The 17500-nt window shown below is 35.7% G+C and overlaps 1 protein-coding gene across 1 annotated transcript; it reads right to left on the reverse strand.

The window, feature by feature from the left end:
* Positions 1–486: 486 nt before the first annotated feature.
* On the reverse strand, positions 487–17335 carry LOC122262599 (U6 snRNA-associated Sm-like protein LSm5). Its single transcript, XM_043030699.2, has 3 exons — positions 17185–17335; positions 6358–6554; positions 487–1004 (listed from the first exon to the last, which is right to left on the reverse strand). Exons 1-3 carry the CDS (start codon positions 17219–17221, stop codon positions 972–974), a joined length of 267 nt encoding a protein of 88 aa, XP_042886633.1. The 5' UTR covers positions 17222–17335; the 3' UTR covers positions 487–971.
* Between the last annotated feature and the right edge of the window lie 165 nt (positions 17336–17500).

Here is a 17500-nt window from a genome sequence, read left to right on the forward strand (position 1 = left end):
TTTGTAAAAATAAGAACTCTCACCATGCCATGGACCTAAAATTGCGAAAAGTTATATGACATGATATATCTCTTTATTAATCGTCAATTACTAAATAATACACCTTTTCTTGTTCTTCGGAAATGTGTGAAAAACCAATTCTGGCCGTTCATGTTTTGTGACATGGCACACGACACATGGTATACCCTTTGAGACCATTTTGAATAAAAAGTGAAGTTTCATAAGAGTAAACAAACAGACGACACAACTTGGACACAACGCCATCTATTGTTCAGATATCACACTAGCAGCTGATCGTTGGTGCTCACAGCCCTTTTGGAAGCTTTCCTATCTTTCGTATATAGTCTTTGCTGTGGGCGCTTGTCATCAATAGGCAAATAATTGGCCAGGTGCGAATGTGTTTAATTCCAAAGGATATACTTATTTCAAATTCAGATTTGAGGTATTTTCAGATATATATAATTAGGTAACAATAAAATGCATAAACAATTTATCAAAGTTTCTGTATTTCATATAAAACACAGCCAAAAATTTATTTTTTGTATTAATTCATTGTACAAAGAGTATTTTCAGCAAATATTGGATTACAAATCTATGACAAAAAATATGGAGTCTGTTACTTATAAATAAATCAGCCTTGTTACTGATTAACAGTTTTCACTATAAAATCAGGTGAAGAACATTTTACTTAACTGAAGAGATGTAAAGTAGGTTCGTCACTGTAAACAATAAACTTCTTCATCATTTCTAGTAAATTCAAACAAATAAAATTGCAATATAGAAATTCAGAAACAACTTTCTGAATTTATTTCAAATCAACAAAATAAAAAAAAGATTAATTCTTTATGCAACGACTTCAAAAGATGCTCAATTGCAATCACAGGATCAGAACATTCAAAGGTTTCGAGGTGTACTGTGTCTTTGCACTGGTGCCAAGTGACCCTGAAGACATCCTATGAGCTTGAAAGGAACTAATCAACCATTTCTGCACCTCCCGGAACAAGCTGAAATGAGAAAAGGGAAAAATTAAAATATTGTCAAAATGATAGGGTAAATGAGCCTGTGACCCTGGGTTTTAAATAAACGATAATGGAGAAACCTCAATCCTCCTGCAATGGACATTTTCACATACTGCATCTTTTCTTTTGTTGAAATGATATGCAATTTGTTCCTTCAGTCGCAATGATCTATATACCAAATGCTAATGTGTATAACTTTGCTGATATATCCTATACAGAATCTTTGCTATATAATTGTTACTATTATATGGAGTCACATCTCATACCATAAGTCTAGAAGATAATTGGAAACACACACCCAGGCTGAACATCTCAAGTTGTGGCCTGTCTTAAAAGGGTTTACCTGAGAACTGTGTACATACATATAAAAAGATATATGTAATTATAAATCAGATATGTTTCTAAGAGTATCCCCTTAGGCTATATCAGTACCTTCTCGTTTTGGTGATGATGATAAAAATGTTAACTACACCAAGAGGGTATATCCATAGAAATTCACACAACATTGACTTCAAACAAGTTATATATTTTAACTTCTATCCCCATAAAGTTGGTTAGACCCAAAATTCATATAACTGAATACAAGGGACAATAATACTCAAGTGTGCATTTATCATTTGGTAACTATTTTTATTTTAAGGGGACCAAAGAAATACAATACCAGTTATTAACCCTTTCCCGACGGGGCACTCGCTACGCGAAGACCCCTATGCCGGGCGATTGCACACTGGCATGACGCCCCGGCATCGGGAGTTTGGCTGTGTCACACGAGTGTGATGCACCGTCGTCATTGGGTTAATATCACAATTCAGTTATGACAATTCATGTTTTTTTTTTACTTTGGGTTTTCCCTTTTCCAAAATAACAATTTTTTCAGGAATATAGAAAGAAAGAAAGAAAAAAAGGTGCTTCCTTCTCACTGATGCAAAATCCCTAATCTATCTTTTGACATATTGCTTTCAGTGTTTCTCATGTTTAATTTTCTTTTCAATCACTTCAAGAATCAATTATGGAAATTCCTATTGAACCAACATGGGGGCTGATATTGATCTGACTATTCATTTTTCATATTAAATTTTAGAGTTAGTTGTAATGAGGTAAATCATTTCATATATATGTGTGGAAAGAGCGGCACCACACTCCAGGTGATAATAAAACAAACACACTGACACTTGACAAACTCACTCACTCACTCTCTCTCTCTCTCTCTCTCTCTCTATATATATATATATAACCAGCTTAAGGTTCCATGACCCTCCCAGTTAATCTGTGACTGGAAAGGGCATCACTTCTCTACCAATATCACCCCTAAACTCTTCTCTTGCCCATGCCATTTTTGTACTGTTATGAGGTTGATTCAAGGTACAAACATCCCTTCCATGATAATGATCACCCAAATCCAACTGCTGTTTTCTATCAACATTGCATTTCTTGCCTCATTTCTACATTTTTTATTCTAGTCAAATATAAGCAATGATTGGGTAACTGCAATTTATGTTTTTTTGCTGCTATATGTGCTTAACTGACAATTCAGCTATGAAAGACACTCTACTACTCTCTGCTCAATTCTCTAGTAATGTAAACATTTGAATTTTGCAAATGGACTTTTTAAAAACTCCAAAGTCTTATGAGGAAGGTATTTTCTGCCTGCATAAATGAGGGAAGATGAGAGGTTGCAGTTTTATGAGAAAACCATTTACTGAATGTAATTGATAATAGGTAACATGTCTCTTCTAAATTCAATAATATATCATATATATATATATATATATATATATATATATATATATATATATCAGTACCTTCTTTGCCATAAATAATCCTAAGAATTCTGCAGAATTTGAGTTTTTGTTTTTTTTGTAGGAATGGCACGTTTCAAATTTAATCATATTAACAAAAGGGAATATTAACCCATTCTGGAAGGGTGTCATGACATACATGACATAGAAGTTTTGGCCTAACGACAGGCATCATGACTTACATAACGTTCAGGGATTTTGGATCACTGTGGTATTCTATTGTGCTATGAGTAAGGAGTGAGTGATGTTGGCAATTGCAGTCATAATTACTATAATTACCATAATATTAAGTAAACCTAACATCCAAAACCTGGATGGCACCACTTTCTTCTAACAAGTAGGAGAGAGAGCCTTGAATGACATCCATCCACAGTCTCTAGCAAGCACTATCATTATAGAACTATGGCACATAGCAAGTTACCGACCTCTTGCTCTAAAGTACCGCCGATGAAGGATGTGCAGACAGAACGGAAAGAGGAAAGTGACTCAAATCATACCCATTATCTAAAATGTACTCTTGTGCCAATAGGGATGCCTTTAACCCATTGGAGCCAGTTGACGTGATAGCACGTATTGTGGTTTTCGCGTCAGGCGCCCGGGACGAGCTATGAGGGGAAGCCGTGCGCTCGGGTAGAGCGATGGGGCAGCCCAGGCTCGCGGCTTGTGCATCCGAGAATCTCGAGGCGTTAGGCTTATGCGTTCGAGAACCCCAGTATTGTGACCGCGCAAAGCCGGAACGGGCCCGGCATGAATGGGTTAACTGTGGCATTCACAATCATAAGCACAGGTTTCCTTCCTCTTCCCTACCTCTTCATGTTATCTTCACTGTAGATGGTTATATATTTCGTTTTCATTCATGACAGCAAATAAATATGAAAAACTTAAGTTGCTTTTTGTCCTCCCATAAAACAGCAATACTTCTATCACACTGAGAATAAAGAAAATAATGAGCTGATGTGGATCATATACTACTATTTCAGTCAACTGTGGCATTGACAGAGCCTGTCATATGGCACAAATAAGCCTCTAAACACAATAAAACATAAAAAGGGCTCTAGTTTTACAATGAGTGACTGAAAGAAAGTGGGAAAAGTCAAGGTATGTTGTGAAGCTGCCCTGCTCTGAAATAAAACCCGACCTGGAGACTGGGTAAGCGAATTTATCCAGTCCATAATGGGTTAATGACTAAGGTAACACTTCACAATCATCCTTCTATGATTAAACAGAGATGGTTATTGTTACTATTATGATAGCAAATATGATCCACTTGCAAAATTGAAATACCTCTAGGCCCAAAATCTTTCAGAACTATCTGACATAGGGAAACCTTTCATTCCTTTTTCTTCCTCTTGGAACTCTCAGGATGTTTTCATGCACAAAATATATCCAATTCATCTTCCAAATATACATCAACCTATTGCCAATGGGCATCAGATATACATGATGGCTCCAATTAGGCCAAAAGATGATGGGCATCTTTGCGTAAATTACTCAACATTGGAAACTGCTCACTGTTGAAGTGCCCTCACAGTCTCAAAGTATTAGGACCATCATTGTGGTTGTTTTAGGGCTACAGCTTTACAAATTCACCATAAACTCTTGTTTTGAGATTGATTTAAGGAAAATTGTTGAGTCAGCACCATTAGGAGCATGGATTAGACATTTCCCCTCTCTCTAATTTCTAGCCATTGCCCCCGGCATCTGAAATATCCCATACTGATGGGCAGTTAGCGTTTGACCTCCCATCAAAACTGAGTTAAAATAGGTCAATGTTCCAGATGCTTTTAACTGTACAGGAAAGACATACTTTTCAAATGTTGCCTTGACACATGCTATATTCAACAGCTATCAGTATTTCATAGTATTTCATAAGGACTAAAATATTGGGATACTGAAAATTCAAATTTCAGTCAATCATATCTGCAAAAAGGCTGTCTGCATTACCATAACAGTTGCTTTATCATATTTATCTAATTCATCTGTATCTATGATCTGTCATTTATATTTTATCTTGCACCTCCTTTGTATTACCTTGTACCATATTCTTTAATTTTCTCAAACCTATTTGCTTCCTCATTCATTATGATATTTGTTCACATATGAAGAGTGTGAATGCTTGATGAAAATATTCTAGAGTAATTACAAGAAAAAGTGATGTGCACATATCTCCACTGCCTCTCTTCATCTTGCATATTTTTTTATTATAAATATGATTATACATACCGATTATTTGCAAGCTAAGCATAAATCAAATTAATAGGTTCTAGCTTACAGAACTTGGAGCATTAAATCCTCTATTATATCTGATTATTAGCTAGTATAATATAATATGTATATACACACACATGTACGTATGTGTGTGTATATATATATTCATATATATATATATATATATATATATATATATATATATATATATATATATATATATATATATATATATATATATATATATATGAGAAAGATGGTAGAATGCAGTAACACATTTTAATATAGAAATACAAATTTTACCTCCCTGACCTTGACTTGAACTTGGGTCCTCAGAGTAAGAATCCCGGCTCCTAACCACTACACTACATGACCCACTAAAAGAATTGTCAAACCAGGTGCCTTACAACCACCATGGAAGTTACCTATGTACTCTTACCAGAGCAGTGATATCAAGGTTTTACAAACAATCCCTGTGGGCACTCAGCGGGAATGAATTAGAAATTCAAGTCACAAATCAGGTTACCGAGGTTATATCTATGTGAGAAAGATGGTAGGATGCAGTAATGCATTTTAACATAGAAATACAAATTTTACCCCCCTAACCTTGACTTGAACTTGAGTCCTCAGAGTGAGAATCCTGGCTCATAACCATTACACTACATGACCTACTAAGAGAATTGTCTAACCATGTGCCTTACAACCACCACTGAAGTTACCTATATACTCTTAGCAGAGGAGTGAAAGCGAGGTTTTACAGACAAACCCCATAGGCACTCGGAAGGTAACCTGATTTGTGACTTGAATTTCTAATTCATTCCCACCAAGTGCCCACAGGGATTGTCTGTAAAACCTCGCCATCACTGCTCTGCTATATCTAATGAAGGAGACAGAATTAACAAAAAGATAAGTTTCCCAAGACCAAGAACCCCTCCAAGCCAGTACCAGAAATTAAGGTGGGAGGTCACCTAAAACACCTGTGAGAAATATGGCATAGACCGGACAATGGGAGTCTCTGCTTTTACCACAGTGGCATTGTAGGTATTGTATTCAAAGGTTTAAGAGGTACTTTTGGATCAAAATCATCAAACAAATGTGTAGTAATCATGAACATAGTTATGTCTTTTAATATATATGATAATTCCTACATAAATTAACTAAACGAAACTAATTTATTAAAGAAAAGAAGAGAAAAGAAAAGAAAAGAAAATGGTCACATGGATCCTAGAACTTTATAATAAGTATTTCCAATATTAACAACACAAGTACTAGTAATATATCTCAAGCAAACCTTTATTTCATCCTTTTAACATGAAAAATGTGATTCATACCATAGTTATGTGATTGCCGTTCAAGAGGATCTGATCCAATTGCGTGATTCTCCTGCCCTCTGGTGTGCTCTCATACTCCGTCACATCCTCCAGCACCATGTTGACGAAGTCGTCGAAGCCCAGGAGTGTTCCAACAATTTCCTTATCACTCTTCATGATGATGTGGATGCGCGAGCCTATGCATTTGTCCACCAACTCTGTAAGGTAAATCACACAAGTTAGTCAAATGCTTGAGAATAAGGTGTTCAGTGTCAAATGCTTGAGAATAAGGTGTTCAGTGTCAAATGCTTGAGAATAAGGTGTTCAGTGCTATCCTAACACAATATACAGCTAATTGCTTTTCAAATAATTATTGGTTAGAGAAAAAAGTTGTATTGGAAAAACACATTATCCTATGTGACTTGAATAAATTTTTTGGCAAAAACTTCGTTTTGGTTTGAAGTTTAGTCATAATAAATGATAATCACTGTGCTTTAGGCATTTTGCAGTAAACAAACAAACAAAGTTCCATTTAGTATGAATGATATTCATCTTCAAATATCATATAAATTTAACACAAGAATTCCAAAACCAATCACATGATCAAAGCTCCAATTACGATAATGGTACACATTTCAGCTGCTCTTCATCAAATTATATAAATTTCTTTGCGACAGAAAATTTATTCTATGCAATTTATCATAAGGTTGACCTACCAAAATCAGAGCATCAATATCCACTATTACCCATTCATCCAGCTGTAATCATGCTTGCCAGAACTTAACCCAATCCCAACAGGCCCGGTGAAAACTGGCAACCCCTTATGCCGGGCCTATGTAATATTACCTCGGGAATGTCACAATGGTGTGTCGCCCCGTAATCAGGCACTTTGCCGTGTCACACAGGTGTGACACACCGTCATCGTTGGGTTAAGTGAGAAACTGTTTATATAAATACTAATATTACTGTTAACAAAGGGATTCCTCATACATGGGGGATATGATAATCAATCACTTTCATCCTACTTCATTATCATGTCCCAGAACTCCTTTCATATTTGATGATTCTTATGCAAACCTTGCATTCATCTTCCCAGCATTAAACATCAAGAAAAGAAGTAGGTAAATAAATACAGATGATGATGGCAACATTTTAGCAAACTATCCTTTCAAGTTTTGCCCAATTTTGTCCTATTTGATGTAGGTCCAGTAATCCTATATGTATTTGGACATTTTGTAGTCATTAGGGATTATACTTTCCAATCCTATGAAAAAAGATTTATAATTTACAAGTTACTTCACCACAAAAAAAATAGAAGTCTACATGACCTTATTTGACCTCATGCATTTGTTCTGGCCTGGACACTATATGTTCACTCCAATTCTCTAATTACATAAAAAAAAAACACTTGTTCATGCTTACTAAAAACTCATACTGATTTATAATGCCTTTTATTATATCAAATTATCCCATACTCATACAAGAGATGCTAGTCCAGACCATTACATTTCTCAGGTACTTCACTGTCCCCTACTACCAAAAAGGTAGCTTTTTCTTACACTGTTATCTTCAGAAAAAACTCGAGTTGATCAATAACTGCTCTCTCTACAAACTAATCGGAGAAAGTTGACAACTAGATGAAAAGAAAAAAAATTACAAAATATCACCATATTTCTAGCTATGCCTAATGAAAGGATATGATTTACCAAAATGGTATCTTTTAGACATATCTATGAACTTTGCCCATAAGTTCATATATCATTTACTGTTTCAAACCATTAAATATCTGGAAAATGTAAGACAAATATCAAATTGATAACCATTACCATATGTTCACACAAAATCATCATGATTATAATATTTTTCCAGACCTCTGGTGTCTATTTTTTTCCCTTCATTGCCATTAACCCGTTAACGACGGATGACGTGTTTTTTTGTCATACATGACGCAGGACCTCTTGCTTGACAATGGGCGTCATGGCGTTCGGGGATTCTGGATCACTATGTTATTTTATTGTACTATAAGTAATGAGTGAGTGATGTTGACAATTGCAGTCATAATTATTATAACTGCCGTAATAATAAGCAAAATGGTTTTCAACTCACTCACAAAACCTAGATGGCACCACTTTCTTCTAGCACCAGCAGGAGAGAGAGCCTTGAATGGCACCCATCTACGGTCTCTAGCAAGCACTATCTATGTAGAGTGATGGCACATCGCAAGTTCCCGACCTCTTGCTCTAAAGTACCGCAGATGAAAGATGTGCAGACAGAACGAGAGGAGGAAGGTGACTCACACCATGCCCAATGCATACAATGTGACCCTGTGCCAGTATGGATGCCTTTTATTGTGGCACTCACTGTCAAAAGCAAAAGTTTTCTTCCTCTTCCCAACCTCTTCATTTTGGATGGTTATAAGTTTCGTGTTTGTTCGTGACAGCACAGAAATATGAAAAAATAAAGTTGTTTTTTTGTCCCCCCTAAAACAGTAGTACTTCTATCACATTGGGTGTAAAGAAAAAAAATGAGTTGATATGGACCCTGAACTACAATTTTAGTCAACAGCAGAATTGATGGAGCCTGTGATATGACAGATATAAATTTCTAAAAATAGTAAAACACACAAAAAAGCAAAACACAAAAATGTCTCTAGCTCTACAATGAGTGACTAAAAGGGAGTGGGAAAAATCAAATTATGTTGCAGAAGCTGCCTCAAACAGAAATAAAACTCATCCTGGAGCCTGTGTAAGCAAATCTATCCCCCGTCGGCAATGGGTATGGACACCGTAACTAGTCTATGAGCTCAATGTCCAAACTTAATTGTCTTTCACTGATAGTAGTATGTCCACCAATTATAGCAATTATTTTAAACTTAGAAGCACTCAGATGTTGCACATTGTTTTTTTCACCATTGCAACAAGCTCCTGGTCGTTACTCAAACTGCAACTGGCTGTGTCATATTTTGAGCAAGTTTGAAAACAGAGCTTTTCTTTCTGTTAATTCTCTTCAAAGACGTAAAATTTAATAATTATGATTAATCTTTATTACTAAACCTTTTCATTGATGCAAAGATGCACATGAAAGGTCAGTAATGACTGATGACAGCAAGACAGGTTGGTGATGATAATGATGTGAAATAGAACACTGATATTCAATGTTGCACTCTTGGTATTATGCTATAGCAATATAAGGAGTCATATTAACAAGTGACCAATAAGAGCTACACCTACAAGTAAAAATAACATGAAATTTCAAAGGATTACATATTTATGGAACATGAATTTCTAACGGTCAAGCATTGTTTCTGATAAAAACATATAATAAACTTCCAGGCAGATATTGCATGTTTTTGTATCACTGACATAAATTTCTAGACCAAAAAATTCTAGTTGGAATACCTGGAATGGACAGATATTTGCATACACTGTGTCTCATGTACCCTATTAATAGTAGGTGCATGGGAAATTAGGATTTAGCTGCTGACCATAAATATTAATGTAGCAGCTTCTAAAATTTGATAGCTTCCTGTCTGCAGTTTAATCAATATACTCTTCCTATATAAAATAGTGTTCTATTTTACTTCACATTTATGAGGTACTATCGTTCAAAATAGCCTAATTTGCATGCATTCTAGACATTTCATCCAACCTTCAATTTGCCCAACAACTTGAGATCTCTATTCTTAACCCTTGGGTTGCCAAGCCCTAGAAATATTATACAAGTTCAGTCCCGAATCTGTAAAGTTGCCAGCATGTATCTATGGTTATCTTCAACAAATATCAATTATTATGAAGTCGGTTAGAAAGATATTTTCAGTTATACAGTCTGCAACAGAATATTTTTTTAGAGAGAAACTATTTGTTTAGTCACAGGTTTGTGACTAAACTTCTATCACTCTGAGAATGAAGAAAATAATAAGCTAATATGGATCAAAATTGAACAGAGTTGTTGTGGCCATTTTTTAAAGTACTTTTTATACAGGTGTTAATTAGACTTGTCCACATAGTAATAGTGTATATTCATAAGACTAATGGAGTTGTAGCCATGGCTAAAGTTGCATGATTGTGGTCACCTGAAGAGGAGGAGGAGGAGGAGGAGGAGGAGGAGGAGGAGGAGGAGGAGGAGGAGGAGGAGGAGGAGGAGGAGGAGGAGGAATAATAATAATAATGACTATATAACTGCCATAATATTAGGCAAAATAGGTTTCACCTAACAACCAAAACCTAGATGGCACCACTTTTCTTCTAGCACCAGCAGGATAGAGAGCCTTGAATGGCACCCATCCACTGTCTCTAGCAAGCACTATCGTTATAGAGTGATGGAAGACAACAAGTTGCCAACCTCTTGCTCTAATGTATTGCTGATGAAGGATGTACAGGCAAAATGAGAAAAGGAAGGTTTCTCAAACCATGCTCAGTGTCTAAAATGTACTCTTTTGTCAATAGGGATGCCTTTTATTGTGACACTCACAGTCATAAGCACAGGTTTCCTTCCTCTTCCCTACCTCTTCATGTTATCTTCATTGTAGATGGTTATATGTTTTGTTTTCATTCATAACATCACGCAAATACATAAATATAAAGCTGCATTTGGTTTGGGGAATATATCAGCTGGATTTTCTCTGGTAGGTACATAGAATAAATTTACATTGCTCATCTTTACTTCATCTCTAATGAAATTAGAGATGAAGTTGAATTAGCCAATACATCAGATTCAGCAGTAGAGGTGTTAACAATACTAGGATCACATAGTGTGTTTCTTGCATGACAATCTGATTTTTAAAATCTGTTCAGAACTTTTTCCAAATATTTAGTTTAGTTCACTTCAATGTAATCTTTGCCTGTAACAAATGACATATCAACAACTTTAGTTTCCCTAAATCAATAATCTTGAAATTTTCACAAAGAGATTATTTGAAACTATTTACTAGTGACATGTTACTGCTGGCAATTATCAAATCATCTACCCACATGAGAACTATGGTATTTTCATAGCCATCATGTTTCATATGTAAATATTCCACATTCTTCCACTTTGTTTTAGATCATAAAGTGACTTTTTCAGCTAACAATACAAGACATTTCCATCACTATCATTTTCTTTGTATCTTTCAGGTTGTTCCAAATATATTTCATGATCAATATCTGCATTCTAATAAGCTGTCTCAATGTCCATTTGATGTATTACGAAGTTCCTTTGTACAGCTACATCCAATAAAGTGTGGAGTGTAGACATTCTTGCTTTTGGCGCAAAAGTCTCTTCATAGTTGATATCCATTACCTGGAATATTCATTGGCAACAAATCTTGCTGTGAATTTTTCTTTGCTGTTTGGTCCAGATTTTATTTGATAAACCCATCTTCTACCCATTCTTGGGTAGTGTAGCGAGTTCATAGGTGTTGTCCTGTAGTGAAGCAATCTCCTCATCCATGTCCCTCTGGAGATGCTTTAGTTTTTTAGTAGGTGACTGGTATTGGGTTGTGTGACATTCGGTAGCAGTGATGTATGAAACTTGTGTGTGTCACACTGGAGGTACAGTCATCCAGATCATCTGTAACGTAGTCATCTAGGGTTTCTTTCTTTCTCTGGTTGGATATCTTCTTCAGTATCTGCATCTATTGGTATTGCTTCTCAGTCTTTAGCTGGACATTTCTACATCAGCTGATGTCTCATCTTGGGCCGCTTGAAGTGGTTTTTGCTGGAGCCTCGTCTCCACCAAAATGTAGTCATCACTCAAAATTTGCTTGGCACTTGGGGGTTCTGTCTTACAAGATGAGTTATCCACAAAATTGACTAATCCTACTTTTCTTACATCCTGAGTATCTGGAAAGTAGGCTGGACTCTGATCATTGTAGCTCACAAATACTCCCTCCATACTCCTTGGATCTTATTTCTTCCTCTATTGTTCATATGCAAAACATCTTGTTCCAAAGACATTTATTTTGCTTATGTTTGGTTGTTTTCCAGTGAGCCTTTCTACTGGAGTCTTCTGAGTCCTGGGGTTATAACACCTATAACACCTAAAAGACAGTCTTCACAGCACAACTCCACATATCTTTTGGTAATTTTGATTCAATCAGTAAACAGTGAGCCATGTCAAATATTGACCTGTGCAATCTCTCAACTGTGCCATTTTGATGTGGTGAATAGAGTGTAGAGAAATCTTGTTTAATCTTATTCTCTATTAGGAGTGTTCTGAATTCACTGCTAAGAGCTCCTGAGTAGTCATCAATAAAGGAGATACTGTACCTGTAATCTCCTCCAGCTGGTAGGTCAATAAGACCAACTACATCACAGTGGACTAAATCTAATGGCTGTTTGGCCTTCTTGTTAGGCTCTCTACTCCTGTAGTGTCATCTTAGAGTACTGCCATTGGGTGAGAAAATAACAGTGTGTCCACTCTTGATAGCCTTCCAAACTGATATTATATCTTGTCTAAATCCTGGTATGAATAGTCCATCTTAAAATAGAATACTTTGTGAGTTGCTGTCTCGATCCTGGATGAAGTTTTTCACATCACTGACTCCTTGTTGCCTTGGGCCAGGTACATTCTGTTTTCCAATGTCACACAGCTCAGTGTTGGTCTCCTCAACAGTACAAAACCATGATGAGTGTGTTGCAAGGAAAGAGTGTCATTTGCTGAATTTAATGAATTACTACTCTTCTTAGGGTTCTTCACTCTACATTCACTGTTACTGAGAGTTCAAGATTTATGAAAGTCACACCATGTTCTAACATTCTAAGGATTGTTCACTCTCTGGAACTCACCACCTTTGCTGCATTTTGATGCAAAATGGCCTGGTTTGCTATACTTGAAACATTTCTTCTGTTTCACTGTAAAATTATTGTGGGTAGTCTTGACACTCTTTGTACTAGAAGTATCCTTAAGACAATCTTCTTGACTTAACAATGTTACCTTTAACTCACTTTATGGTATGGAGGGCTATGCTGGTTAGCTACATCAACAAGATTTTTCTCATCTATAAATGTAAGATAAGCTGTAACACCATTATCATCCATCCTCTTGTTTATGAATGATCTCCATAGAGCATACAATCTGTGTTGTGTTTCTCTTAGGTTGTTTTCGTAGCACTGTCAATGCTTTCACTTCATCTCCCCTGGCTTCATGCTTTATCATGCCAAGTGACTTTCAGATTATTTCCTTGGCCTCTTCCAAATCATAATCATCTGGGTGTTTGAAAGCATACTTATCAAAAGCAAGATGAATTTTCAGAACTTGAAGAGCACCAGTGAAGTTTTCTTCCCACAAATCATAATTATCTAAATTGCCATCAAAATTCTTAAATCTGGGCCCATAACCTGTTGAGGTGGTGGAAGATGTCATCTTCTCTGCATATATTGAGAAAGTTTAGCTTGTCAATGTACAGGTAATTGATGTGGGGATCAGAGAAACATGCAGTTACTGTGTACAAGCATGTGTTTCGGGAGAAATCTAGAGTGGTTGTTTACATTACTCTTTCTAGCTTTGCCGTAAGATGGCGCATAAAAAACAAAACAAAAAATGTACACTTCTATGAGTAGCTAAAGTAAACATGAGGTATTCTTTTGAGGTATAAACTGTAGGTATAGAATATAGGCATCTGTGTCCTAGCATAATCTTAAATTATTCTAACAAGTCCCATTTTAAAAGCCACTGTGCAGGTATCTTATAAACAATTACCATTTGATGTAATGAAGTGTACATATATCAATAAAAAAAGTAATACAGTAATTATCTGGTATAGGTGAGCACAAAACAGAGCAAAATAATGGACTGGCAATGAAGAAAACTACACTTTGTTAATAAATGGTAACTCACAATTGTTTATGATGGTACATTGATTTTCGTATTATGCAAAACTATGGATGCCGTCATTGACATCCAATATGGAAAGTATGGCAATTGCACATCCATTTATTTTTTCAATTGCTCATTACACACCTAAATAATTTATGTACAACCATTGGTTGAGAAGGCTCTGCTTGAAAGATCAGAGTGTGGCATTCTATGTAGACAGAAATAAAATACAACAAATGTATGTAATCAAATATTCTTGACATTGGCAATGTTCTTCAGAGTACTATGCAACAAATCTAACAAGTTGTAACTAATTCAAGAATCTTGAATAGGAGCACATTGCAATCTTCATATTTATTCTTTATCTAATCATTTTTAATTCACTGTGCACACCCAAAATCAAGGCTAAAAGTATCATACTTTCCCTACTGGCTTTGCACTAAAGCAATTGTCAGCAAAGCTCTAAGCTTTATATTCTGGAAAGTTAAGAGCGTGTTGACTTCTATAAATTTTATTGTCAAATAATGGCTAGTCTAACTTCCACTTAGCTAGTAAGTATAGTGGAGCTTGGTTGGCCTTTGCTGGAGAGTGAAGTGTGGAGGTTACAGCATTGCTCAATATATTAACTGCAATAATACCACATCATACATTTAAAACTTCCATTAACTGTCACATGTATCACCAGTGGTACATTTATATTTTTTCTTTTCTATGTCTATTTAACCTGATAATGACAGAGCGGTTTTGGCTCCACCTGAACATAATGATAGGGTATATCGAAATGTGCAGGCCCAAAGCCTCAGACTAATTGCCCTCTGAGGTGGCAGCCAGCCATGCCAATCACCTGGTGTGCCAGCCATACAAAAAGCTATGACATAATATTGCATTCCCATTGGAAAGACCAGCCTGCCCATGACATGATATCATGTTATCCATTATTAACCCATTCACGCCAGTTGACTTGCTATCACGTTCAGTGGTTCTTGGGTCAGATGCCGGTGACAAGTTATTTGGTCAAAGCCAGTGCTCAAGGTAAGCGGGTGTACAGTGTTCGCTCGTGGCTAGTGCGCCTGAGAATCCCGAGGTGTTAGGCTTGTGTGTTCGAAACCCCCGGCATTCTGACCATTTAGAGCTGGAATAGCCACAGCATGAATGGGTTAACAGGGTAAGTCCTATAATTCTTATAAAAAACATGCCTAAATAAATAACATATTCATTTAATGAAATTCTAATAATATATATATGTATACATAAAAATTTTAAAAAATGACATTGAAAGACTTTAGCTCACAACCCAATGGAGATTCTGATATGACTAAAGAAACTTTTCTCTTATTCATAACTTAATACATATGAAGGGCGTGTCAACTTCATATCAAATTATTTCTTACAATTTTTTTTTTTTTTTTAAGAATAACCACAGGTTGTGGAACTAATCCATTGCTATATATACTAAATGTGTCCCATAACTGCATTACAAAATATTTGACGAGAAGAGCAAGTACCTACTCCCTTTGTTCTTCTACCCTTAGTGCAATGAATGTTACCATGCAGGGGCTGGATTCACTAACATACGATGGTAAGGCATTTACCAGCTGTCAACTACCAGCGCGTTTACCAGTCATGGCAAAGTGGGATTTATCAAGCGATGATAAGTCGCCTGGTAAGGGTAAATCGACTTTATCACCGTAATTTGATGGTAACTCTGGCAATTCAATTCCGCCAATCAGCGACTGCCTTACATGATTCTTTAGGCTCCTTTGACCAATCCCGTGACATGTAAACAAAGCCTGAACCAGCTGCAAGATATTCTTGTTTCAAGAAAGAAATTATTAAGATTTCTATATAAATTAATTTCCTTGAAAGCATGTTCTATTGCATGATCCTATGGGTCATATATAATTTAATGGTTTTCAAAAACACACTATTTTTCTTTTTTATAAATTGCAGTCAAAAGAAAAGAAGCAATGGCTCCACGCAATGGTGTTATTTGTATCAACGTTTTCCAAAAAGAAATGCCAATTAAACCCTTCAAATTAGTAAGATTATGAATAATTGTATGTAAATTTATGCAAACACAAAAATACTTTATATATTTATATGTTTACTGTTTTTCAACTATGTCATTAAAATAAAATGTTTGAATTTGTCAAATTATTTATTCCATGTATTATTTTCAGTTATTGTAGGCCTATGACGAGGCTGCATGAACATTATTCTCGCTTATTTCCTGTGAATTTTATTTATTTTTGTCATGTTTATATGAGAATGAACAGTTGCCATCACTCTGATCATAATAAGTGTACATGCAAACTAAAGTGTTGCCTTAAATGTTGATTTTTTGCTGAGATAAAGCGAGATGAGAGAGTCGTTGCTGTAGTTGCCAGTGGACATACCAGTGCTCCAACCACTGGTAAATTTAGCATTGTATTCTATCATGGTAAGTTGTTCATGAATACCGATGCGGTCTTTTTACCATCATATTTGTAGTTACCAGCGTATTTATCATGGTTAGTGCGTTAGTGAATCCGGCCCCAGGAAAGGTAATAATACTATGTGGGAGTTCCGAGTTGTTTGCCAGCTAATGTGTTAATATGGTCCTTTATCACCCATTCAGCCAGAATGGGTGAAAAGACAAGGTTGGGAGAAATTATCTTCTATAGTTTTGACTGATCTATTAATGGCGGCGTCAAATTAATTATAGCCTAAAACTCTCCTAATAGCAGATAGATAATCATGTTGATAATATCATAAACAAATTTTCGTTCCATGAACTTTTATTGCTGATATTTCTTATCTATTTCCCTAAAGGTGGATAATAATGGTTTGTCAATGTACAAGCAACAAAAATAGTAACATATTCCTGATATAAGTACATGCCAAAATAAGCTAAAAATTACACGAGACAAGACAAAATCACTCATTTCTACCATTTGAAAAATATCACATTATCTTATAATAGCGTATCATTGATTTATCTTACTCAAGATCCTCGGAGAAAAGTGTCATACGATATACAAAGGAAATAACAACGCTTTTTGATATTTTTACCGAGCGGAAGAAGTGTTGAAGGATTTGAAGCAGCCATGACGCCTGAGGTAGGTTAGTACACTTTTGAAATGTGTGTAAACAAATCGTTATTTTTGCTTATGTATTATTTTCTTGTCAATTTGTTAATAATTTTATGGAGAGATTGTGTTTCGTATTCGCATATGATCAATTTTGTTTGACTCTGGAGTAATTGCTTTCAATTTTCAAAAATAATGATCCGTGTTTTATTATATAATGTATGTATTTTCCTCCAAATAGGAATTAAAAACAAATGCGAAGAAAAAGTAACCAAAACATATTTCACTTTCATTAGATT

The sequence above is a fragment of the Penaeus japonicus genome, unplaced genomic scaffold, assembly GCF_977035675.1.
Source record: "Penaeus japonicus unplaced genomic scaffold, GWHDUDI00000001_assembly GWHDUDI00000007, whole genome shotgun sequence".
In the NCBI taxonomy this organism is placed as follows: domain Eukaryota; kingdom Metazoa; phylum Arthropoda; class Malacostraca; order Decapoda; family Penaeidae; genus Penaeus; species Penaeus japonicus.

What these genes read in the sequence shown, in the direction of transcription:
- LOC122262599 (XM_043030699.2), bottom strand. Translation starts at nt 17,221, where the DNA reads ATGGCTGCTTCAAATCCTTCAACACTTCTTCCGCTCG. An exon ending in TTCAACACTTCTTCCGCTCG is followed by an intron (nt 6,555 to 17,184) that starts GTAAAAATATCA and finishes TTTACCTTACAG; the next exon opens with AGTTGGTGGACAAATGCATA. An exon ending in ACGGCAATCACATAACTATG is followed by an intron (nt 1,005 to 6,357) that starts GTATGAATCACA and finishes TTCTCATTTCAG; the next exon opens with CTTGTTCCGGGAGGTGCAGA.